We start from the raw sequence: 27,483 nt of genomic DNA, 5'->3' as shown, positions 1-27,483 counted from the left end.
AGTCACACCAAACTTAATTTTTCTATTTGGATTTTACTGTAAGTTTCATGGCTATTTCTTTAACAGGCACAGGTACTAAGAACTCTACAGTCTCTATAGACACCAATTTCACCCCAGTAGTAGGAGGCGGGGTCATTTATCATGTGGTCCTTCCACATTCCAGAAGATTCGCGATCTGCTTCCCAGTTTTTCTAGAAGGAAGCTGGCTGGAGAGAGCTGCATGGGAGGAGCTTGGTGTGTGTGTTTGTGTGTGTGTGTGTGTGTGTGTGTGTGTGTGTGTGTGTGTGTGGTGGGGGGGGGGGCATACAGCCACATTCAGTCACATTCAAATGGTATAATCCACTGTTAGCCCTGTGTGCAGAAACAACCGTCTATTAATTTGGAAGAAAGTACCTTTCTGCATGGTACGGTCAGTGTGAACAAACTCTTGTATGTGTGTCCACAGTTGTATTGGGAAAAAAACAACTCAATACCCATTCTCCTTTATCCTTGCAGTGACCTGTTCACAGTTTTTAAAACACACTATTGTACCAATTTATGTAGGTTACTTCCTCCATTTCCTCTGCCTTTCTTTACTCTCCCTTTCTTTAAACGATATGGCAATAACACCCAACTTTGCCCTTTCAACTGGAATTTATGACCATGTGTTTTATGCTTTCTTCTAAGCGTAACTGTTCAGTCGTTTTATGTTCAGTGATAGGAGAAACAGGGAAATATGTTTATTATTCGTAGCTCGACCAGGTCCCAGACAAAATATTAGAGCTGAACAAGTTTATAACCAAGCTTTGAATACACAGATGGCCTCTGTATAAGCTGGTATCAGCACTGATGCAAATACATTCACTTCCTCTCCCCTTATCCACTGTAATGCTGCAACATCAGCGCTCCAGTGCTCTGGAAAAACATCATCCCTCAAATAACCCTTAATAATAAAACACAGTCCTAGACCTAGGGCAACAATGATAAAGAAAACCAAACAGCTTAAAGTTATTAAGACCATCAAGGTCATACAACTCTCCCAATGAGTCTTTAATAACGGCATTATTTGAATCACAGTGGGCTCTGTCCATAGTCCACCTCCCTCTCCATGAATTATGCACAGAAACTGCACTGCGCAAACCACATAACTTCACAGGCGGATGTCGTCCAGTGAGGTAAGTCTTCGTCCGAACAGCTGCTCCTCGTAGGTCAACAGCTGCCGCAGGAAGTTCACGTTGGGCGCCGTGCACGCTCTCCTCTCCTTCAGCCAGCGGATGGCGTGCAGCAGTGTCCAGCGCTGGTGCTGCATTAGGAAGGCTAGCGTTAGCGCCGAGCTACGGCTCCGCCCCATGCTGCAGTGCACCAGCACCCTACCCCTAACCTCGCTGCTCAGGGCCCCAGCGATGAACCTCGCCGCCTGGGGCAGCGCCTCCACCAAATCCTGCTGGGCGTCATCGCTCAGCCGCAGCCTCAGGTAGCTGAGGGTGCTGGGAAATGCATCAGGGCATTCAGCCGTAGCGTTGACCACATGGGTGATGTTAAGGTTCTCAAGGATGTGGTAATCAGAGGCCTGGGCAGCTGAGCCCTGGTAGAGCTCCCCCTCCAGGATCTCAGAGGGGTAGATGGTGAGGGCGTACCTGTCGGGCTCTAGAAGAGCCATGCGGGAGGTGCAGAGGAAGGGGTAGAGGGTGTGGAAGGCGGCAAAGCCCCCTAGGAGGATGACAGGGTCCATGCCCAGGTCACTGAGCTGGAAGAAGCAGCGCTGGAGGAACGGGGAGGCTGCCCTGGCCTCCACACTGCCCACTGATACACACACAGACAGACATAAAACAACCACACAGTGAAGGTTAGAAGGGTGCTTTTGTGTTGCTGAGGTTGTACAGTGTCTGTGTTGATTGTGTCTAATGCTCCCTATGTTGTAGCAAAGGAGTGTGCAGTGTATTACCTGGGCTGTGGCCCTCCTCAGCGTACAGCAATATGATAGAGAACTCCTGGAGCTGGACACAGCTGATCAGACAGCCCAGATCTGGGTGGATCACTGTCACACTAGCCCTGGCTGTAACCAGATGACTCTGCTTGTACCTGACAACCAATGAACACACACATATCAACATAATGCTTTTACAGTAAGTATTTGTATGTATTATGAATCCCCATTAGTTCCTGCCAAGGCAGCAGCTACTCTTCCTGGGGTCCAGCAAAATGAAGGCAGTTATACAATTTTAACAGATTTCACAACACATTAAGTCTGTGCCCTCAGGCCCCTACACTACTTCCACGTATCTACAACAAGTCTGTGAGGTGTAGTGATCAAGTGGCTACATTGGGCGTGCATGTTTGTGTTCTGAAGGTGTGTTGTGTGAGTGCTCCCACCTCTCTGCACTGCGACAGTCCAGGATGAGGATGTAATTCGGATCATGTAGAGCGGGATGTCCAGCCTCTGCGTTCAACAGGTTATATACCTGCTGGGGGGTGATGTAGCCTCGCTGCACACTCACCCTCTCTGGGAAGGCAGGAATTAACACCTCCTGCACCTCAGGCTCACACACTACTGGACAACAGTATGCACACACACATGTACCTGCGCTCACACACACACACATCAGAGAAAATCATACACACAGAGCCGAAATGCATATTGGAAACAATGTTCAACTGGCGACTGGGTTCAGCTTGCAGGCACCCGGCCCACCACAAGGAGTCGCTAGAGTGTGATGATGATGAGCCAAGTAAAGCCCCATCGGCCAAACCCTCCCCTCGCCCGGACAATTGTGCGCCGTCCTATGGGACCCCCGGCCACGGCCGGTCGTGGCACAGCCCGGGAATGAACCCAGGTCTGTAATAACGCATCTAGCATTGCGATGCAGTGCTTTAGACCGCTGCACCACTCGGGAGGCCCAGATTGTGGTCCTTTGATCATAAATCCCCTCATGATAACTCCAGTCACAACTTTAAATCCACATTTATACTTAATCTTATATCCACTTGATCTAATATGGGCTGATAACCTACCTTGGGTCTGTCTCTGCACTGGAGTCAGTGTGTGACATTGGGATGATTTGATAGTACCATTGACCTTCCTGTAGGGGGTGTTGTTTTTTGGTTGCAAGGCGTTGCTGCGTTTTCTGGATGGTTCTATACGACAGTTAGTCACTCTGAGACAAATACACAAAGACAGAGCTGCATTACCCAGCGTTAACAAAGGACATTAGATGTATTATTTATTCAGCAATATATTTGACCAACAGAATTATATTCTTCAGGGATGCATGCACGGCAACTGACACTACTGACACAAGCTGAGATGCCTATAGCTAGCAGTTAGACCTTACACTCACCTGGACACCACTATGCCCATGTTGTTTCCCAGTGCCAGACATTTGGGAGGCGCAGCTGCTGCCCCCTATGTTCCCTTATCAGGGAGATATCCTTCCATAGTGAGAATAGTCAAAATTTCTGGCAAATTCTTGACCAGCCAACCAAATATATGGTTAAATGTCTGTCAAATTGCCACAAAACTGGTTTGCTTGGCTCCGGTGTAAAATAGTTGTTTTCCTTGCCTTTTTTCTTGGTCACTCTCACACCTCCTTGTCAGGGCCTTATTTTAGCGGGTTGCCTTGACGACTTAGCAGTGATAAGTGCTCTAGAATGCCACATGGGTGCTGGCTGTGACAGGTGAGGGAGGAGAGTGATAGAAAGAAGAGAACGGCCTTGGGTCTCACTCTACCATATAGTCAGACCATGAACACCACCCCAAATCAGGTTTTCCTCATGGACCCCTGTTGTATGACTCCATCCCTCCCAAATCAAATGATTCTATCAATAATTATTCTATATTATTCTACAATCGACAGATCCATTAAACACCTCCAACATGTTCAACAGATATTTCAATTGTTGATCTTTTTATGAATACCTATGGCAGTCATAGACACTGAAATATATTAGGCGTATAAGCTTATATGATTATACAATACAACACAACCACACAATGGTGAGGACATCAGCTTGATTAATTATTTTAATAAGTCGAACTGTTGATGTTACTGATAAAGTATCAACCAATCTTGATGAATCCGTCTCTCCAGGTTCCATCAAAGTACTGTATCTCCACTGTGTTGTGTGCTAGTTTGATCAGGCATGTTGCTATAGTACCCTGGTTATGCATTAGGCCCTCTTTGCTGTTTGAATACAGAGATCAGAGAAGCACCTCTTCTCAAGTCACATGAGTCTGTTTACTTTGAGGGCTTTGCCCAGATGGCTGCATGGCTCCGGTTACTACACATTTCTGAGGTGTTGTGAAGTTTGGCAGGGAGATACAGAGGCCAGCTAGTACACACACTCACATGCATGTTCTGTGTTCACTAACACATGTATTTTCAGTAATTTGTTCAGGCAAAAAAAAAAAAAAAGAAATACTTGATCATGTCTGTTCTCCTCTGCTGGAATAGCACAGGAGTATCAGTGTTGCGGAGAGTTAGGACAGAGACAGAGAGAGCGAGAGGAGAGAGAGATATGACATGTAAAATGTCTCTATTCCTTTGAAACATTTGTGAGTGTAATGTTTACTGTACATGTTGTATTGTTTATTTCACTATTGTTTATTATCTATTTCACTTGCTTTGGCAATGTTATCATATGTTTCCCATGTCAATAAGGCCCTTTGAATTTAGGGGTGGGGGGGGGGGGGGTCAACAATGTCACAAGCAGATGTCTGTACCACGCTGTGAATGATCAGTGATGAGATTCCCGCCAGAGTTACTGTAGGATTAGACACTCCTCCGTGAAGTCATACTAAGCAGTATGGCATGTCACATTTGTGTTCTAGTATCCTAGTTGAATGATAAGGTACATATGTACAGCTATAAACACTGAGCATAGATCAGACAAATACATTGCTTATTTAGGAATCTAAGAAAGGAAAGTCAAAGATCAGACATAGGTCTAACAGAATTTCCATACAGTATATAAAGCAGTCATGACACACACACAGGTACTGTATATGTGCTTTTAACAATAGGCTACATACAGTATAAGCTCTACAAGCATATAGCATAAAACTAGGACCAAGCCATGCTAATTGTACAATGTGCCAAAGTTTACGACCATCTACAATGTGGCTCACAGTTATTTTCCAAATAGCTTCAGGGTATACAATACCTACAATTGCATCCTGGGTATATAACCAGCTGGCATGCATGGGGTAAAATCTGTCAGATTGTTCTATCTGAAAACACCACTCCTTCTAGGGATTATATCAGCCATCTTTGGGTGATCTATTTACATGTGGTGTGCAGAACAACTGTTCATCACTCATTTTAGAGGGCTACTGTTTCTTAATCCTTTTCTGTTAAACAAAATAGAGATGGAGTTTGATGCAATGCAAATGTAACAATATTTCCCTATTCAAGAATATATAGACACATACTTTATTTGTTAGTGGTTTTTGCCCACGAACAGAGACACTTTGTGAGGTTAAAGTCCATCTAGATGTCAATAGCTAACTGAGTGCTTAGTGTTCATGTAGGTTCTCATGGAAAATGCATTCCGCTCGGGCCATTGGCCATCACACACTCCACTGCTGCCACACAGAACAGAGGAAGGGCACTGTTTTATACCTGGTTGATAAGGAACACGCTTCTGTGGTTAATATACCCCACCAAGCTGTTTCATCTGTGGATATTGCTTGGAGAGGAGAGACAGAAGAGGGACGCTGGAGGAGACTGTGGAATGTTGAATTAGTGGAATAAACACCTTTTGTAAAAACACCATGATGGAACAATTGAGACTCAATGGTAAGTCCATCAGTTTGACATTTTTCATCGTGCACATATTAAGTGTAACAATGTTAGATTTGCTGTTCTTATGCTTGGGTCTATTTGAGTTTTATATGTTGCCTATGTCACATGTTTATGATTCTCGTGTGTGAGGTTACATACAGACTAGCTATGTACACTACCATTGTACAGTATCATCGTCCCTTCAGTAAGTTCCGTTTACCAAGATGTAAAAAAGTACAATATGCATGGTTTATTTACATAATGACATTTCCAATCTGATAATATTACTAATATTTGTAAAAACAAACCAATCCTCCCACCCTATATTACAGATTACAGATAGAAAGGTGGATATGAAATGTCTAGGAAACAACAGAACATTTTCTTATAAATCAAAGTTTGTTGGTTGCGTAGACAGTTTAGCGTATGTTATAGCGGGTGCTGCGAAATGCTTATTGTACTAGCTCCTAACAATGCAGTAAAATGCCAAACAAGTACACAAATAGAAAATTATTAAAATAACAAGAAATTAAGAAATGTAGAACGAAAAAGCACTGTAACAGTAATCCAAATGCAATCTATACATATATACACCGGATGAATTTACAAAAGATATACTAAGAATGATATGTAGCGTAGATATATTAGAGTGAGCTATGTCAAGAATCCAGTATAAAAATACACAGTACAAAACCCCATGCAAATTGGATAGAATGTGAATATAAAAGGTGTGTACAGCAGTAGTTAAATAGGATAAGCCTTGACTAAAATACAGTACTTACATATGAAGTGGGTAAAACAGTATGTAAACATTATTAAAGTGACCAGTGTTCAATGACTATGTACTGTACAAAAGGGTTCTGTCCCCATAGGAGATCCCTTTTGATTCCAGGTAGAATGGGTTCTAAAGGGTTCAACCTGGAACCAAAAGGGATTATTCAAAGGGTTCTTCAATGAGGACAGCTGAAGAACCCTTTTTGGTTCTAGATAGCACCTTTTTTCTAAGAGTGTAGGGCAGCAATCTCTAAGGTGCAGGGTAGAGTACCAGGTGGTAGCCGGTTAGTGACAGAGTCTAAAGTTCAGGGCTTATAGATTAGTGTCTGAGTATATATAGGGTGCATTCCATTTATTGTTCTGTCAAAGTGTTTTGGCAATTACAACTACAGTACCTCACCGCAATGGTAAGTTAAAATAATAAAGAAATAAAGATATCAATGTGATTTGTGCCATGGAAGTGATCGGTGATCGCCCAATATTTAGGGAGTGGAAGAACGATGACTCTACCTCCATTACCTGATGCAGTAGAAGGGTTGATAGCTTGACTCCAGCCCCTCTTCCCCTCGCTGAGAGGCAGTTGGAGTATGACAATGAACCACAGGGGTACCCACCCCACTACCTGGGGCTGTCTCCTCACAGAATGGTATTCACCTGTTTTGTATAATAGTAGACAATAGTTAAATAGTACTTAAATGTAGACACTTGTTTGATAAGCAGTTAATTGCAGTGCATTCCAATTAGTGTATGTGTTAATCAATAATCTCATGAACTACACTCCATCCGTAACACTCTGTACCATTGTGTTCCCTGAGCAGTCCCTGGTGGATGAGATGGAGGAGGAGTGCTTGTACACTGAGGAGGCTTTCATCTGATGTATGGAAGCCTCTTGTGCCATTACTCTGCTTTAGCGCCACCCTTGTGGTCGTGGTGTTATATGCCCTGGCAGATCGGCTCCGCAGCTTTGTAGCTGACATCTTCATTCCCCAGTACCACTACCCATTTGCTGTACCAATCACCTTTTTACAGGTAGGCCACCATTTGTTCAGGGTTATCATAGGAATAATCTGTATCGGGTTTTGAGTTGTGGTGTTGGGATTTTGCATGAGCCAACATAATGTTTCTTATCATCATTAGGCCTTTGCTATGTGGTAACTTTTACAAATGATAATATCGCTAATTCCTGAAATGTGCTTCTAGTCACATATTCTCAATCTGTTCCCATAGATTAGTATGGCTACTCCCCTGATGCTAGTACTGTTGGAGCTAGGAACACAAGCATTTCACTACAACCGCAATAACATCTGCTAAATATGTGTATGTGACCAATAACATTTTATTTGATTTATGTGCTTATAGAATGTGGTTATGAGTGAACATGTGTGCTTGTATATTAGGGAGTCTCCATGTATGTGTACACTTACAGCAATGGTCACCAACCTTTTCTGAGTCAAGATCAATTTCTGAGTCGAGCCCAGATCTACCGCTCAGATTGTTTTTAAACATGACTTAAACAACGTAAGCCTATGCAACATTAACCAATTAAAAACAGTTCTGTAGCAATGACGTTTGTGCAGTAGGCTATAAGCCTGCCGATGTTGTTATTCTCTGACCATTTTGAAATCATCTATATATACACATACAAAAAAAACGTGTACAGTATATGATCACACTGGTAATAGGTCATTTGTTGTATCATTTGTGAGGCACAGCTGAGTGAGCATAATCATTAGCTTTTTTTTACTGGGCTGATGGCCTGCATCTGATGGTCAGTCTGAGGGGAGGCAAGGAGCAGCGGTGAGGCTGCCTCTCACCGTCCCTCCACTTTCCCTCCCTCCACAGAGAAAAGGGGACACAGTCTTCCAGCTGATGGCAAAACTCAAGTCACACTGCATTATTCCTGCATTACTCCTATGACCAGAGAAAGTGAAATATTCCTTGATAATAAAGAAGACAGAAGCCGCTAATAATAACAACGCAAGCTCATCTGAACACTTTGCTACACTCACTCATTGCAGCTGCAGTGCTGGTTGTAGTGTGAGTGGAAGTAGGGAGAATGTACATATTCCCCTTATTGTATGGAACACTTTTAAATGTGCCTTTAGAAGCCATGCAATTCAGTACTCATCTATAAAACAAAAGCAATTTAGGTCAAAAGAGTACATATTAACAAAGGAAATTGAAGGACAGTACAGTTTGATAGCAATAAAAACTGTACCATAGAGGCATAAATTAAGATAGAGGAAAAACAAAAAGAAATGGAGGAACTTATTCAAGAAAGATCCAGTGTAATATATTATAAAAAGAAATGGACTGGATGGAATATGGGGAAAAATTGACCAAATCATTTTTCAGTCTTCAACATAGAAATGCTACCGATTTTTTTATTGAAACTTGTTACAAATGGAGTCATGCATGATTCACCGAACGATATTTTGAAAGAGGAAGTGAAGTACTTTAAGAATATGTTTTCATTTCAGTCTCCTCCATCTCCAGTAACTGAAGCTAATTGTATAGATTTATTCCCTATTATTAATGTAAAATTCACATCTGTACAGAAAGACTCATGTGAAGGCCAAATTACAGAGGAAGAACTTCTTGATGCAATTATAGCCTTTATGTCTGGGAAAACTCCAGGGCTGGATGGCATACCAGTGGTAGTATGCCAAACTTGTTCTGATATACTCCAAGGACCATTTTTAGCATGTTAGTTATTAACCACTCCTATGTAAATGGTAGATTATCGGTCATGCAACAAGAAGGTCTGATTTTATTATTACTGAAACAGGATCCAAGTGGTATATATGAAGATACAGTCCATTTAAAAAATTGGAGGCCTCTTACTGTAATGCAAAAATTCTAGCTAAATGCTTGGAGCATAGAATTAAAAAGTTATTGTCAGATATTATTCATCCTAATCAGACAGGTTTTTTACATGGATGTTATATTGGAGATAATATAAGACAAGTACTGGAAACAATAGAATACTATGAAATATCGGGGAAACCAAGCCTGGTTTCATAGCTGATTTTGAAAAGGCTTTTGATAAAGTACGAGTAGAGTTTATATATGAATGCCTAGAATATTTACATTTTGCAGAATCTCTTATAAAATGGGTTAAAGTTATGTATAGTAACCCTAGGTGTAAAATAGTAAATAATGGCTACATCTCAGAAAGTTTTAAACTGTCAAGAGGAGTAAAACAAGGTTGTCCACTATCGGCATATCAATTTATTATTGCCATCTAAATGTTAGCTGTTAAAATTAGATCCAACAATAATATTGAGGGATTAGAAATCCATGGCTTAAAAACAAAGGTGTCATTGTGCGCTGATAATTCATGTTTTATTTTAAAACTACAATTAGAATCCCTCCACAGCCTCATAGAGGATCTATATACTTTTGCTAACCTCCCTGGATTAAAACCAAATTATGATAACATTTTTACATTTACGTCATTTAGCAGACGCTCTTATCCAGAGCGACTTACAGTAGTGAATGCATACATTTCATAAATGTTTTATTGTACTGACCCCCCGTGGGAATCAAACCCACAACCCTGGCGTTGCACACACCATGCTGGCGTTGCAAACACCATGCTCTACCAACTGAGCCACAGGGAAGAAAAGTGTACTATATTACATATTGGATCACAAAAAAAATGCTAATTTTACATTACCGTGTAGTTTACCAATTAAATGGTCTGACGGAGATGTGGACATACTCGGTATACAAATCCCAAAAGAAAGAAATGATCTCACTCCAATACATTTCAATAGAAAGTTAGCAAAAATAGACAAGATCTTGCTACCATGGAAAGGAAAATACCTGTCTGTTTGTGGAAAAATCACCCTGATTAACTCTTTAGTCATATTACAGTTTACCTATTTGCTTATGGTTTTGCCTACACCTAGTGATCTGCTTTTTAAATTACATGAACAAAAAATATTACATTTTATTTGGAATGGCAAGCCAGACAAAATTAAAAGGGCCTATTAATATAACAAATCTGAATTCAGAGGGCAGAAATGATTAAATATTAAAGCATTAGACCTCTCACTAAAGGCATTAGTCATACAAAAGTTATGGTTTTCTAGTAAATTAGTAAGAATGTCTCACCCCATGTTCAAGAATGGCCTTTTCCCCTTTATTTAGATTACAACTGCTCACTTTCGGTTATTTGAAAACAAAATAATCTCCAAAATATCATTATTTTTTCAAACTAAACTAGCCTTAGAAAGTTGGTTGCAATTTCAGTTTAATCCGTCTAAGAAGACAGAACAAATAATACAACAAATATTGTGGTTAAAATCAAATATACTAATTGATCAAAAAAATGTATTTTTCAATATATATATTTTTTAAAGGTATAGTTTTTAGCACTGGTGGAGTTATGTCACACATGCAGCTACCACAAACATATGGAAATGTCTGCTTTACCCAAAATTACAACCAACTAATTGCAGCATTAGCACAAATATGGAAGAGGCAAGTGGAAGGGGGAAAAAGTAAGGAACTTGTCTGTCCGGCTTTCATTAAAGACCAAAAATGGTTAAAGAAAATTGTGATAAATAAAAATATATAGCAATTTCAATTAAGGACCAAAAAAATGACAGTTGTGCCATATAAATTGCAAAATAGTTGGGAAGAGATTTTCGATGTACCGATTCCATGGCACATGGTTTATGATTTGACATGCAAAATGATGCCGGATTCAAAACTTCAAATTTTTCAATTTAAATTATTTTACAAAATTCTTGCAACCAATAGAATGTTATATATATATATATGGGGGATACAATCTTCCCAGCTCTGCTGATTTTGCTGCGAGGAGGCAGAGTCATTAGATCATTTATTTTGGTATTGTCCATATGTAGCTCGTTTTTGGTCACAGGTCCAGGAATGGCTGAAGAATAGCAACATTTACCTTGAACTAACTCTGCAGATAGCAAAACTGGGTGATTTGAAAAGTCATAGTCAATCGATCAATGATATAATAATTATTTTAGCAAAAATGTTTATCTTTAATTTACAATCTGTAGAAGCTATGAGAATAGAAAGGTTCAATTATTTTGTGAAGCATCACAGCACAGTTGAAAAATATATGGCAAATAGAAATACAAAATGGATGATGTTAAGAGATAGATGGGAGGGGTTGAATGGAGCTGAAGGGTGGGACTAATAACAAGATAACCAATGTAAAACATACGGGGTCTGTAAAATGTATATAGGTTCAGAGATGTTGTGAAATAGCACAGTTTCAAATATAAATCAAACTGGATGGACATCAGAAATAGAGGAAGGACTAAAAACAAACAAAATATAACTATTGTAAAATAGATTGTGTCTGTAAAATGTGTATAATATGTATGTAAACTGAAGGTCGAAGCGTAAGTGTTAATGTTTATCAGTTTACTCCAATTGGGATTGGAAATGATGCAGACAATTACATTGATGGAAGCAACAATCTATCCTCGATATTAAAGCTGATCCACCCCCTGAGAAAAAAGTATTATAATAATAAAGAAATTGTCGAACAAAGTGTTGACAGTGCTGAATAACAACGTATTCATAAAAACTGCTGGTCATTGCTGTATTCATTGAGTCTCTCTCTAGTCATGGTTTTACAAGTTTTGAAATCTCACAGTATCAACTTGCTGTGCGTTCAAGGTTTCTTTTTACAGTATAGCTTGAGAAATGTGCAGACAGGGTGATCTGAGCTATCTGATTGGCCAGCTGTAGGCCTATAGGTGCACTTGACTTTCAGAAAGTATTCAGACCCCTTGACTTTTTTCACACTTTGTTACGTTACAGCCTTATTCTAAAATATATTTTTTTATCTCATTAATCTACACACAATACCCCATAATGACAAAGCAAAAACCGTTTTTTTTGCAAATGTATTATAAATAGAAAAGTGAAATATTACATTTACATAAGTATTCAGACCCAGTACTTTGTTGAAGCACCTTTGGAAGTGATTACAGCCTCAAGTCTTCTTGGGTATGATGCTACAAGCACGGCACATCTGTATTTGGGGAGTTTCTCCCATTCTTCTCTGCAGATCCTCTCAAGCTCTGTCAGGTTGGATGGGGAGTGTTGCTGCACAGCTATTTTCAGGTCTCTCCAGAGATGTTCGAATGGGTTCAAGTCCGGGCTCTGGCTGGGCCACTCAAGGACATTCAGAGACTTATCCCAAAGCCACTCCTGCATTGTTGTGACTGTGTGCTTAGGGTTGCTGTCCTGTTGGAAGGTGAGCCTTCACCCCAGTCTGAGGTCCTGAGCACTCTGGAGCAGGTTTTCATCAAGGATCTCTATATACTTTGCTCCGTTCATCTTCCCCTCGATCCTGACTAGTCTCCCAGTCCCTGCCGTTGAAAAACATCCTCACAGCATGATGCTGCCACCACCATGCTTCACCGTAGGGATGGTGCCAGGTTTCCTCCAGACGTGACACTTGGCATTCAGGCCAAAGAGTTCAATCTTGGTTTCATCAGACCAGAGAATCTTGTTTTTCATGGTCTGAGAGTCCTTTAGGTGCCTTTTGGCAAACTCCAAGCGGGCTTTCATGTGCCTTTTACTGAGGAGTGGCTTCCGTCTGGCCACACTAACATAACGGCCTGATTGGTGAAGTGCTGCAGAGATGGTTGTCCTTCTGGAAGGTTCTCCCATCCCCACAGAGAAACTCTGGAGCTATGTCAGAGTGACCATCGGGTTCTTGGCCACCTCCCTGACCAAGGCCCTTCTCTCCACGATTGCTTAGTTTGGCCAGGCAGCCAGCTGTGGTTCCGAACTACTTCCATTTAAAAATGACGGAGCCACTGTGTTCTATGAGACCTTCAATGCTGCACAAGTTTCTGAGGCACCCTTCCCCAGATCTGTGCGTCAACGCAATCCTGTCTCGGAGCTCTATGGACAATTCGTTCGACCTCATGCTTTGTTTTTTTGTTCTCACATGCACTGTCAACTGTGGGACCTTATATAAACAGGTGTGTGCTTTTCCAAATCATGTCTAATCAATTGAATTTACCACAGGTGGACTCCAATCAAGTTGTAAAAACATCTCAAGGATGATGAATGGAAACAGGATGCACCTGAGCTCAATTTCGAGTCTCATAGCAAAGGGTCTGAATACTTACGTAAAAAAGGTGTCTGTTTTTTTATTTGAATACATCTGCAAACATTTCTAAAAACCTGTTTTCACTTTTTCATTATTGGGTATTGTGTGTAGATAGATGAGGGAAAAAAGGATTTAATACATTTTAGAATAAGGCCGTAACAAAACACAATGTGGAAAAAGGGAAGGGAATACTTTCCGAATGCACTGTACTGTATGTTAGCATGTTTCTCACACTTGCTTTAGTGTCACGTCCTGACCAGCAGAGGGAGTAATTGTATTAGTTTTGGTCAGGATGTGGCAGAGGGTTTGTGTTTTTGTATGTATTTCTACGTTCTGTCTAGTTTAGTTTTTCTATGTTTAGGTTTGAGTGTTGGACTCTCAATTGGAGGCAGGTGTTTCTAGTTGCCTCTGATTGAGAGTCCTATAATTAGGTGTGTTTGGTTTGGATTTTGTGGGTAATTGTTTTTGCACTGCATTTTGTTAGCATGCAAAACTGTTCCTGTCGTGTTGCTGTATTTTCTTGTTTTTCCATGGTCAACGTCCTTTAATAAATATGTTGTTGAACACGCAACCCGCTGCGCCTTGGTCCATTCCTGACGACAGATGTGACATTTAGCCAAAAGGCAGCAGTGTTGCCAAGGCTACTGTCACCTAGCAATGCTTGACTCCCTTCAATGAATGTCTCTTCAAATTCCCATGATTTGTCAATCTGTTTCAGACCAAACAGCTAGCGTTAAGATTAAGAATACTTTCCCGGTCTGGACGACCTGGAATGATAAAGAGAAGATTTCTAATGCTTACTAGCTTTGTCCTGCTTTGCAGGATCAGGCTAAGTGCTCTAAATAACTTAACTGGCTAGTTTGCCTGTCTCTAAAGAGAAGGGTGAGGTGTACCCCTGTGACTGGATAGAGCGGATTAGGAATAGTTTATACCAATAAAAAGTTACAGATGTTTGACAGAGTTTAGACAGAGTTTAGAGCGACAGAAAGTTTCTAGCTCACGTCCCACGGGGGACCAGTACGGAAAAAAATGTATGAAATATATGCATTCACTACTGTAAGTCGCTCTGGATAAGAGCGTCTGCTAAATGACTAAAATGTCAAATGTAAAAATGTCTACTAACAGGTGTCATCATTGAGCAGCCTAAATGGAGCCGTTGCTATTGATACTCAGACACAGAGGGCAAAAATGATGATGAGGGTGAAGAGAGTGACCACAATTACTGATCACAACTACACAAATATTGACCACACAACTACAGACCACAACCACACAACTACTGACCACATCTATTGACCACAACCACACAACGTTTGACCACAACCGCACAAGTAGTGACCACAATCACACAACTTCTGACCACATCTAGTGACCACAACCACAGAGCTACTGACAACAACCACACAACTTCTGACCACAACCACACAACTACTGATCACAACCACACAACTTATGATAACACACCTAATGACCATCCAACTGCTGACCTCAACCACTGACCACAACTTCTGACCACTACCACACTACTGCTGACCACATCTAGTGACCATAAAAACATAACTTCTGACCACAACCACACAACTACTGACCACAACCACACAACTTCTGACCACAATAAGACAATTGCTTACCATATTTAGTGACCACAACCACACAATGACTTACCATAACCCACACAACTACTGACCACAACCACACAACTACTGACCACAAAGACACAACTTCTGACCACAATAAGACAATTGCTTATCATATCTAGTGACCACAACCACACAATGACTGACCACAACCACACAACTTCTGACCACAATCACACAACTGCTGAACACCGCTAGTGACCATAACCACACAACCACTGACCACTCAACTACTGACCACTCAACTGCTGACCACAACCATACAACTTCTTACCACATCTAGTGACCACAACTACTTACCACAACCACACAACTCTGACCACACAACTACTGACCTCTCTTCTACTGACCACAACCTACTGACCACAACCATCCAACATCTGACCACAACCACACAACTTCTGACCATAACCACACAACTTCTGACCACAGCCACACAACTACTGACCACAACCACACAACTTCTGACCACAACCACACAACTTCTGACCACATCTAGTGACCACAACCACACAATGTCTGACCACAACCACACAACTTCCTACCACTCAACTTTTGACCACAACTACTGACCACAACCACACAACTTCTGACCACAACCACACAACATGTGACCTCATCTAGTGACCACAACCACTGAGATACTGACAACAACCACACAACTTCTGACCACAACCACACAACGTGTGACCACAACCACACAACATGTGACCGCATCTAGTGACCACAACCACTGAGATACTGACAACAACCACACAACTTCTGACCACAACCACACAACGTGTGACCACAACCACACAACATGTGACCGCATCTAGTGACCACAACCACTGAGATACTGACAACAACCACACAACTTCTGAACAGAACCACACAACTTATGATAACACACCTTCTAACCATTCAACTGCTGACCACAACCACAACTACACAACTACTGACCACAACCACTGACGACAACTACTGACCACAACCACTGACCACAATCGCACAACTACTTACCACAACCACACAACTCAGACCACACAACTACTTACCACAACCACCCAATGTCTGACCACAACCACACAACTTCTGACCACAACCACACAACTTCTGACCACAACGACACAACTACTGACCACACAACTACTGACCACAACCACACAACTCCCTACCACAACTACTGACCAAAACCACACAACTACTGACCACAACCACACAACTACTGACCACAACCACGCAACTTATGATAACACATCTACTGACATTCAACTGTTGACCACAACTACTGACCACAACCATGCAACTTATGAGAACACACCTACCAACCATTCGACTGCTGACCACAACTACTGACCACAACCACAAAATTACTGACCACAACCACACAACTACTGACCACAACCACACAACTTATGAGAACACACCTACTGACCATTCGACTGCCTACCACAGCTACTGACCACAACCACATAACTTCTGATCACAACAACACCACTGCTGACCACATCTAGTGACCATTAAAACATAACTACTGACCACAACTGCACAATTTCTGACCACAACCACACAAGTACTGACCACAAACACACAACTTCTGACCACAGCCACACAAATTCTGACCACAACCACACAACTGCTGGCCACAACTACTGACCACAACCACACAACTGCTGACCACATCTAGTGACCACAACCACACAACTTCTGACGACATCTAGTGACCACAAACACACAACTACTGACAAGAACACAACTTCTGACCACAGCCACACAAATTCTGACCACAACCACACAACTGCTGACCACAACTACTGACCACAACCACAAAAATACTGACCACAACTGAAAAACGTCTGACCACATAACTACTGACCACTACAACTTCTGACCACAACTACACAACTTCTGTCCACAACCACACAACTGCTGACCACATCGATTGACCAAACCACAAAACTACTGACCACTCAACTGCTGACAACAACTTCTGACCACAACCACACAACTTCTGACCACAACAACACAACTGCTTACCACATCTAGTGATCACAACCACATGACTGCTGACCACAACAACACAACTTCTGACAACACAAATACTGATCTCTCATCTACTGACCACAACTACTGACCACAACCACACAACTTCTGTCCACAACCACACAACTTCTGTCCACAACTACATAACTACTGACCACAACCACACAACTTCTGACCACATCTAGTGACCACAACCACAGAACTACTGACCACAACCACACAATGTCTGACCACTGCCACACAACTACTGACCACACAACTACTGACCACAACCACACAACTCCCTACCACAACTACTGACCACACAACTTCTGACCACAACCACACAACTACTGACCACAACCACACAACTACTGACCAAAACCACACAAATTCTGAACACAACCACACAAAGTGACCATAAAAACATCACTACTGACCACAACCACACACTTTCTGATCAAACACACAACTACTGACAACAACCACACAACTTCTGACCACATTTAGTGACCACAACCACACAACTACTGACCACAACCACACAACTTCTGACCACAACCACACAACTACTGACAACAACTACACAACTTATACCAGAAGCACACAACTACTGACCAGAAGCACCCAACTTCTTACCAAACAACTATTGACAACTCAACTGCTGACCACAACTACTGACCACAACCACACAACTTCTGACCACAAAAACTGTTTCTTACCACATCTAATGACCACAACCACACAACTACTGACAACAATGACTCAACTTCTGACCACAACCACATAACTGCTTACTACATCTAGTGACCACAACCACACAACTACTGACCACAACCACACAACTTCTGACCACAACCACACAAATACTGACCACAACTGCAAAATTTCTGACCACACAACTACTGCCCACTTATCTACTGACCACAACAACTGACCACAACCACACAACTGCTGAGCACATCTAGTGACCACAACTACATAACTTTTGACCACACATCTAACTACTATATCCACACAACTTTTGACCACAACCACACAACTACTGACCACAACTATTGAACCACACAACTACTGACCAAATCTACTGGTCACTACTGACTATCAATAGATTTTAAAATGATTTCACTATTCAAGTTACTATCTACTGGTCACTATCACAAAAATACTTTTAAAAGAGCTTTAGCAAGCCTCACAACTTTACTTGTAAAGTTGCAATCTAGTTATTATTATCATATTTATTATTTATCCTGCTACCAGTCACTTTCTCCTAATCCTCGCCTACATGTACATATCTACCTCAAATACTCCAGTATCCCTGCACATTGTAAATGTGGTACTGGCACTGACCTTGTATATAGCTTCTTCTCTTATTTATTGTGTTTTAAAAAAATGATATATACATTTCATTTTTTATTAGTTATGCTATTTTGATATTGATTACTGCACTGTTGGGTTGAGCTTGCAAGTGAAGCATTTCACTGTACTTGCGCATGTGAAGTTGAACTACAGTATATCTGTGAGTGAGACCCTGGGTGAATTGATACAGTACATGTGTTGCACATTCATGATTGGAAGACACAGGCCCAAGGCAAAAAATACCCTAAATCACCTGAGTTCGTTTTTTTCTTGATACTGCAGGGAGTAATTGGCTACCTCTTGCAATCTCCAGGATGTCTAATGTTTAAAATGGCTAATGATGGCTAATGTTTACCTGTGTTTATGGGATATCTCTCCCAGGTGCTGGTGACTCTGCTATACTTGCTGGTCCTCCATGCCATTGGCCTGGCGCCACTGAAGCCCTACTCTTTGTCTCTGGGAGAGCGCCTGCTGGTGCCCTCTATCTGTGGGAGTGCCCAGGCTGTGCTGGGTGTGTGGGCAGAGGCCAGTGCCCACTCTGGCATGTACCCACTCACCATGGGCCTGCTGCCCCTGCTCTGTGTGGGCTGGAGCCACTGCCTGCGACTGGCACTACTCCCATCAGTCCACCTAACGGGCCTTATCACAGTCATCACTTTCACCTCCATCACTATCACAGGTAAATGCGTTTACAGTGTTTAGCTTGAGGGGAAAGTCGGCTCTCTAACCAGCATTTACCAGTTAATAACAGACTCATAGCCTCAAATGTGATGGTGTGTCAATCATCTGTGTGTCAGTACACTAACTCACCCCTTCTCCCTGCAGTGTCTCAGGGTCTCCCGTCAGTGGAGGTTCTGGAGTGTCTTTACGCCCCACTGGCCCTCCTTCTCCACAGCCTCTCTCTGACCTGGCTGGCCAAGGTGGCTGAAAACGAGCACCGGCACCACATCAGCTCCCACACCTCGCCCTTTGACCTGTACTTCACCCTGATGGTGAACCAGAGCTTGGTGCTGGGCTTCCTGTGCCTGCTGCACCCGGAGGGCCCCCGGGCACTAGGCGAGGGTAGCTGGCATAGCCTGCTGTTCATGGGGTACCTGCTGGCCATACTGCTGCTGGGAGCGCTACAGAATCTCTTGGTCGACATGGCTGCTCTGGCATTCTCACCGCTGGCTGCAGCAATACTTCACACGGCACGTGGATTAACAAGACCTTTGTACAGCCTGTTGTAGAGATCCAACATAGAAGAGGATGACGTTTATTGTAGAGACTAGTCAGTCTGAAGTCAGTTTTGCATTCCTCTTAATGATTAAAGGGAGGATTTGTCAAGGATAATCTGATCCTAGATCTGTGCCAGGAGCAGGATACATAGTTTTACTACAGAGCAGTATTATTCAGTCTAGGAGCCAAGACTTCAACTCCCATGGTGCATCGCTTGGGACTTTATTTACGTTTGCATTTTGTTCCTAACCTTTGGGCTGGATTGATTTGATTGTTAACTTCAACCAAATAGGAATTATCAGGTGACTTGAATCAAATCCAATCAAGCTTTATTTATACAGCACATTTCAGACATGGAATGCAACGCAATGTGCTATACAAGAAAAAAATTAAAATAATGGAAATAAAAGCTGAAATATTTACTACACAACAAACATAAGATTAAAAAAAATTAAGAATGACACAAACTGAACGACTAAAAGGCACCCTAAGTCAAAGCAAAGCTAAAAAGATGTGTTTTCAGATCTCTTAAATATGTCCACAGTTTTGGTCCCCCTCAAGTTCTCTGGCAAGTTATTCCAGAGGCTGGGAGCATAAAGGCTGCCTCTCCATTCCTCTTGGTCCCAGGCTTTGGGATAGTTAAAAGGCCAGTGCCAGAGGACGTGAGGGACCTACTGGGTACATAACTTAAAAGCATGTCTGACATTTTAAACATGTCTAGCCATTTTAAACAGCATGGATGAGTCGCTCTGTTGTTATCATCTATGCATAGTCACTTTAACTCTACCTACATGTACATATTGCCTCAATTACCTTGACTAACAAGTGCCCCCGCACATTGACTCTGTACCGGTACCCTCCTGTATATAGTCTCGGTATTGTTATTTTACTGCTGCTCTTTAATTACTTGTTACTTTTATCTCTTTTTTATTTTTATTTTTTTAACTGCATTGTTGGTCAGGGGCTTGTAAGTAAGCATTTCACTGTAAGGTCCACACCTGTTGTATTCAAAGCATGTGACTAATATAATTTGATTTGACATGTATTGGCATGCACAATCTTGGATTAATATAAAAAACAATAAAATAATCTTAAAATTCATTCTAAAACTCACAGGCTGCCAGTGCAGACCTTAAAACTGATATAATGTGTGCTCTCTGTCTGGTCTTGGTCAGTACCCATGCTGCAGAATTCTATATGTTTTGCAGGATTTATTTGGAAGACCAGACAGGAGAGCATTACAGTAGTCTAGCCTGCTTGTAAAAAAAAAAGCATGGATGAGTCTCTCTGTAGCAACCTGAGAGAGAAACGGATGCAGTTTGGCAATGTTCCTCAGGTGGTAAAAAGCTATTTTGGTCACATTCTTAATGTGTGATTCGAAATGTAGTTCAGAATCTAAAATAACACCTCGGTTTTGTACCTGCTGTTTTATCTTTGCCTGTGAATTAAAATGCGTGACTAGATTCTCTCTCTGTGCTTTGGCTCCAACATCAAGTACCTCGGTCTTGTCTTGATTTAGCTGGAGGAAGTTGTTAGCCATCCAAGTATTTAAATCACTAATACAGTCTAATCATTTATCCGAGGAGCTAATATCCTCTGGTAACACAGAAATGTAAAGTTGTGTATCGTCTGCGTAGCAATGAAAATCATTGCTGTGATTTCTGATAACGCTGCCAAGGGGTAACATATATAAACTGAACAGTACCAGACCCAAAATCGAACCTTGTGGAACGCCATGTGATATGTATTTTCTCTGAGTTATGTTCACCAAGGGTGACAAAAAACTCTTGACCGGTTAAATACGTCCTAAACCAATTTAGAACTGGACCGGAGAGGCCAACACATCTCTACATTCTGTCCAGAAGGGCATCATGGTCAACAGTGTCAAATGCAGCACTTAAATCCAAGAATACAAGGACAGAGAGCTGTTTGGCATCTGTATTGGCTCTAAGATCATTTAACACTTTAACTTTAACTAATGGAATAAAAAAATTGAGTTAGTTGGCAAAAAATGAATAATTTATTTGTTTGAACACGAATTTCTACAGAATTTTACTTAAGAATGGAATGTTGGAGATTGGCCGAAAATGTCTAAGTATTGAAGAATCTAGATTATTTTTCAGACAGAGTTTCACCATAGCAGTTTTTAGTGCAGTGAGGAAAGTGCCTTTGAACAGGGAGTGGTTAACAATAGCTTGCCGTTCTCCAGATATGCAATTAAAAACAGTTTTGAAGAAGGTGGTGGGGATAGGATCGAGAAGGCAGGTAGAAGTCTTAAGTTGTGATATCAATTTCCTGAACATGTCTGTGTCAACCAGGGAAAATAAATCCATAGTGCCTTTGCGTAGTAGACTAGGGCACATAAAGAACTTCTCATCAGGTCTTGTTTGACTGATACCCATCCTAATGGGTGTCATCTTATCTCTGAAATATGCCGCAAACTCATCACATTTACAGTTGAAGTCGGAAGTTTATATACACCTTAGCCAAATACATTTAAACTCAGTTTTTCACAATTCCTGACATTTAATCATAGTAAAAATGCCCTGTCTTAGGTCAGTTAGAATCACCACTTTATTTTAAGAATGTGAAATGTCAGAATAATAGAGAGAATTATTTATTTCAGCTTTTATTCCTTTTATCACATTCCCAGTGGGTCAGAAGTTAACATACAGTCAATTAGTATCTGGTAGCATTGCCTTTAACTTGTTTAACTTGGGTCAAACGTTTCGGGTAGCCTTCCACAAGTTTCCCACAATAAGTTGGGTGAATGTTGGCCCATTCCTCCTGACAGAGCTGGTGTAACTGAGTTAGGTTTGTAGGCCTCCTTGCTCGCACACGCTTTTTCAGTTCTGCCCACACATTTTCTATAGGATTGAGGTCAGGGCTTTGTGATGGCCACTCCAATACCTTGACTTTGTTGTCCTTAAACCATTTTGCCACAACTTGGGGAAGAATGCTTGGGGTCATTGTCCATTTGGAAGACCCATTTGTGACCAAACTTTAACTTCCTGACTGATGTCTTGAGATGTTGCTTCAAGATATCCACATCATTTTCCTGCCTCATGATGCCATCTATTTTGTGAAGTGCACCAGTCCCTCCTTCAGCAAAGCACCCCCACAACATGATGCTGCCACCTCCGTGCTTCACATTTGGGGTGGTGTTCTTCAGCTTGCAAGCATCACCCTTTTTCCTCCAAACATAACGATTTTCATTATGGCCAAACAGTTCTATATTTGTTTCATCAGACCAGAGGACATTTCTCCAAAAAGTACAATCTTTGTCCCCATGTGCAGTTGCAAACCGTAGTCTGTCTTTTTTATGGCAGTTTTGGAGCTGTGGCTTCTTCCTTGCTGAGCGGCCTGTGAAGTGCACCAGTTCCTCCTTCAGCAAAGCACCCCCACAACATGATGCTGCCACCTCCGTGCTTCATGTTTGGGATGGTGTTCTTTGACTTGTAAGCCTCCCCCTTTTTCCTCCAAACATAACGATGGTCATTATGGCCAAACAGTTCTATTTTTGTTTCAAACTGACTTACATTTAAGGTTCATGTACTGAATAAAAATCTAAAGTTATATGTGTTTCCATCGCATTTTGAACTATAGATTTGTCACAAAAACTGTTGCGTTAAATAGCAAATGGGCCTACTCTGGTCTTGGTGCCTGTACAGCTCACAGATAGTGCGGGAATGCGGTGCGGGTAGGCTCGACATAATGCGATTATTTTATTTGTATTTGTCAAACGGCAGTCAAGCATCGATCATCATGTTACCAGAATCAGACCCTTGATATTTATTGGAAAGGCGCATCAAGATCAGCGTGCACTTTCACCTCCCTGTGAAGTTCATCAAAGTTATTTCATCTGTGGCCTACTAAAGTGCATGGTTGGAAGGACCAAACGCCATTTCACCACATGGCTCCAAGTTTACTTTGACATGATGGTTTTTATATCAATATTTGGTCTTTCCCCTGCCATTTCAAATCAAATAAAATTGTATTATTAACATGCGCCGAGTGTATACAACAGGTGTATACTTAACCAAGAAATGCTTACAAGCCCTTAAACAACAATGCAGTTCAAGAAAGAGTTAAGAAAATATTTACGAAATAAACTAAAGTTTAAACAATCTTATCATATCAAAAAGTAACAACAAAATTACATAACAATAATGAGACTACATACAGGGGGTACCGGGACTGAGTCAATGTGCAGGAGTACAGGTTAGTCGAGGTAATTTGTAAAGTGACTATGCATAGATAATAAAGAGCGAGTAGTAGCAGTGTAAATAGATGGGTGGCCATTTGATTAATTGTTCAGCAGGATGCACTCGATGGTGCAGCTGCATAACTTTAAGGATCTGGGAACCCATGCCAAATCTTTTCAGTCTCCTGAGGAGGGAATTATGTTTTTGTGCCCTCTTCACAACTGTCTTTATGTGTTTGGACCATGATAGTTTGTTGGTGATGTGGACACCAAGGAACTTGAAGCTCTCGACCTGCTCCACTTCAGCCCCGTCAATGTTAATGGGGGCCTGTTCGGCCCTCCTTTTCCTATATTCCACGATCAGCTCCTTTGTCTTGCTCACATTGAGGGAGAGGTTGTTGTCCTGGTACCATACTGCCAGGTCTCTGTCCTCCTCCCTATAGGCTGTCTCATCATTGTCAGTGATCAGGCCTACCACTGTTGTGTCATCAGCAAACTTAATGATGGTGTTGGAATCGTGCTTGGCCACGCAGTCGTGGGTGAACAGGAGGGGACTAAACACGCACCCCTGAGGGGCCCCAGTGTTGAGGATTAGCGTGGCCAATATGTAGTTGCCTACCCTTACTAACTGTTAGTCAGTTAGGAAGTCCAGGATCCAGTTGCAGAGGGAGGTGATTAGTCCCAGGGTCCTTAACTCAGTGATGAGCTTTGTGGGTACTATGGTGTTGAACACTGAACTGTAGTCAATGAACAGCATTCTCACATAGGTGTTCCTTTTGTCCAGGTGGGAAAGGGCAGTGTGGAGTGCGATTAAGATTGCGTCATCTGAGGATCTGTTGAATGCGAATTGGAGTGGGTCTCGGGTTTCCGGCAGGATGGTGTTGATGTGAGCCATGACCAGCCTTTCAAAGCACTTCATGGCTACCAACGCGGTAATCATTTAGGCAGGTTACCTTCGCTTTCTTGGACATAGGGACTATGGTGGTGTGTTTGAAACATGTAGGTATTACAGACTCGGTCAGGGAGAGGTTGAAAATGTCAGTGAAGATACTTGCCAGTTGGTCCGCGCATGCTTTGAGTACACGTCCTGGTAATCAGTCTGGCCCCGCGGCTTTGTGAATGTTGATCTGTTTAAAGTGTGATGGTTCGTCTGAGGGCTTAGCGGGATTTCTTATAAGCGTTGGGATTAGTGTCCCACTCCTTGAAAGCGCCAGCTCTATCCTTTAGCTCAGTGAAGATGTTGCCTGTAATTTCTCGCATTCTACATTTTACAGACACAAAAAGATCCCAATATGTCAAACGAACAAATGATCTGTCGGCTTCCTGTATCCGTCACAGCTGTCATGATTTTTTTTTCATTTGGTATGACTTTACTCGCATAAAAACTGTGGATGGTAACATGGTTAGTGATAAGATTAATGGTAATAAGCAATACACTCCATGTCGGTGATCACCAACTGGTCAGATCACCATGTCTGCACATTTTCCTTGAACCATAGACTGTAAGAAGAAAAGAGGAAAGAGCTGCTGTTTTAATGAAATGCGTGTTCTCCCTACTTCCACTCACACTACAACCAGCACTGAAGCTGCAGTGAATGAGTATAGCAAAGTGTTCCGACAAGCTTGCAGCTTGTGTCATTCTTTAAATCTAGGAATATTTCATTTTCACTGGTCATAGGAGTAACAACATGAATGTGTGCATGAGGCAGAAATAATGCAGTGCGAGGCAGCCTCACTGATGTTCCTTAGCTCCCCTCAGACTGAACATCAGATGCAGGCCATCAGTCAAGTAAAAAAATATTTACAATACCAGTCAAAAGATTGGACCCATAATTCATTAAAACATCTTTCTTTGTTTTTACAATTTTCTACATTTTTGAATAATAGTGAAGACATCAGAACTATGAAATAACACACAAGTGTTAAACAAATCAAAATATATGTTATATTTTATATTCTTCAAAGTAGCCACCCTTTGCCATGATGACACCTTTGCACACTCTTGGCATTCTCTCAACCAACGTCATGAGGAATGCTTTTCCAACAGTCTTGAAGGAGTTCCCACATATGCTGAGCACTTGTTGGCTGCTTTTTCTTCAGTCTGCGGTCCAACTCATCCCAAACCATCTCAATTGGGTTGATGTTGGGTGATTGTGGAGGACAGGTCATCTGAAGCAGCACTCCATCACTCTCCTTGGTCAAATAGCCCTTACACAGCCTGGAGGTGTGTTTTGGGTCATTGTCCTGTTGAAAAACAAATGATAGTACCACTAAGTGCAAACTAGATGGGATGGCGTATCACTACAGAATGCTGTGGTAGCCATGCTGGTTAAGTGTGCCTTGAATTCTAAATAAATCACAGACAGTGTGACCAGCAAAGCACCCCCACACCTTCACACCTCCTCCATGCTTCACGGTGGGAACCAGACATGCAGAGATCATCCGTTCACCTACTCTGCGTCTCACAAAGACACTGCAGTTGGAACCAAACATCTCAAATTTGGACTCATCAGACCAAAGGACAGATTTCCACCGGTCTAATGTCCATTGCTCATGTTTCTTGGCCCAAGCAAGTCTCTTCTTCTTATTGCTGTCCTTTAGTAGTGGTTCAGACCATGAAGGCCTGATTCACGCAGTCCCCTCTGAACAGTTGATGTTGAGATGTGTCTGTTGCTTGAACTCTGTGAAGCATTTATTTGTTGCAGTTAACTCTAATGAACTTATCCTCTGCAGCAGAGGTACTCTGGGTCTTCCTTTCCTGTGGCGGTCCTCATGAGAGCCAGTTTCATCATAGCGCTTGATGGTTTTTGCGACTGCACTTGAACAAACTTTCAAAGTTTTTGAAATGTTCCGCATTGACTGACCTTCATGTCTTAAAGTAATGATGGACTGTTGTTTCTCTTTGCTTATTTGAGCTGTTCTTCTATTATATGGACTTAGTCTTTTACCAAATAGGGCTATCTTCTGTATACAATCCCTACCTTGTCACAACACAGATGATATGCTCAAACGCATTAAAAAGGAAAGAAATTCCACAAATGAACATGGCACACCTGTTAATTGAAATGCATTGCAGGTGACTACCTCATGAAGCTGGTTGAGAGAATGCCAAGTGTGTGCAAAGCAGTCATCAAGGCAAAGGGTGGCTACTTTGAAAAATCTAAAGTCTTAAATATATTTTGATTGGAGCAGGATCTCTGTACTTTTCTCCATTCATCTTTTTTTCGAGCCTGACTAGTCTCCCAGTCCTATCCACTGGAAAAAAATCCCCCCAGCATAATGCTGCCACCACCATGCTTCGCCGTAGGGATGGTGCCACATTTCCTCCCGACATGACACTTGGTATTCAGGCCAAAGAGTTCAATCTTGGTTTCATCAGATCAAAGAATCTGGTTTCTCATTATCTGA

At 41.8% G+C, this 27,483-nt stretch overlaps 2 protein-coding genes across 4 annotated transcripts; one reads left to right on the top strand and one right to left on the bottom strand.

The window, feature by feature from the left end:
* Positions 1 to 747: 747 nt before the first annotated feature.
* LOC106577078 (dual specificity protein phosphatase 14-like) lies at positions 748 to 2,093 on the bottom strand. Its single transcript, XM_014154804.2, has 2 exons — positions 1,925 to 2,093; positions 748 to 1,782 (listed from the first exon to the last, which is right to left on the bottom strand). Exons 1-2 carry the CDS (start codon positions 2,091 to 2,093, stop codon positions 1,130 to 1,132), a joined length of 822 nt encoding a protein of 273 aa, XP_014010279.2. The 3' UTR covers positions 748 to 1,129.
* A 3,410-nt stretch (positions 2,094 to 5,503) lies between these two features.
* LOC106577059 (uncharacterized) lies at positions 5,504 to 21,334 on the top strand. 3 transcript variants are annotated; one of them, XM_014154767.2, is made up of 5 exons: positions 5,504 to 5,774; positions 7,020 to 7,179; positions 7,352 to 7,562; positions 19,035 to 19,332; positions 19,479 to 21,334. In XM_014154767.2, the coding sequence occupies exons 2-5, from the start codon at positions 7,121 to 7,123 to the stop codon at positions 19,880 to 19,882; spliced, it is 972 nt and encodes a 323-aa protein (XP_014010242.1). In that variant the 5' UTR covers positions 5,504 to 5,774; positions 7,020 to 7,120; the 3' UTR covers positions 19,883 to 21,334. The 3 variants fall into 3 exon arrangements, with proteins under 3 accessions (XP_014010242.1, XP_014010245.1, XP_014010243.1); XM_014154768.2 differs by lacking the exon at positions 7,020 to 7,179 and having other exon boundaries at positions 5,519 to 5,774; XM_014154770.2 differs by lacking the exons at positions 7,020 to 7,179; positions 7,352 to 7,562 and having other exon boundaries at positions 5,516 to 5,774.
* The last annotated feature ends 6,149 nt before the right edge of the window (positions 21,335 to 27,483 follow it).

Source organism: Salmo salar, chromosome ssa18 (assembly GCF_905237065.1).
Source record: "Salmo salar chromosome ssa18, Ssal_v3.1, whole genome shotgun sequence".
Taxonomy (NCBI): Eukaryota; Metazoa; Chordata; class Actinopteri; order Salmoniformes; family Salmonidae; genus Salmo; species Salmo salar.
The sequence above is the reverse complement of the archived record's forward strand: the minus strand, read 5'-3'. Positions and strand labels throughout refer to the sequence as shown.

Bases quoted from the DNA above. Each gene is read 5' to 3' on its own strand.
- LOC106577078 (XM_014154804.2), bottom strand. From the start codon at position 2,093: ATGTTGATATGTGTGTGTTCATTGGTTGTCAGGTACAAGCAGAGTCAT. The intron at 1,783-1,924 runs GTAATACACTGC...TGTGTGTATCAG, and splicing joins TGAGGAGGGCCACAGCCCAG to TGGGCAGTGTGGAGGCCAGG.
- LOC106577059 (XM_014154767.2), top strand. From the start codon at position 7,121: ATGACAATGAACCACAGGGGTACCCACCCCACTACCTGGGGCTGTCTC. The intron at 7,180-7,351 runs GTATTCACCTGT...TTCCCTGAGCAG, and splicing joins GGCTGTCTCCTCACAGAATG to TCCCTGGTGGATGAGATGGA. The intron at 7,563-19,034 runs GTAGGCCACCAT...TATCTCTCCCAG, and splicing joins TACCAATCACCTTTTTACAG to GTGCTGGTGACTCTGCTATA.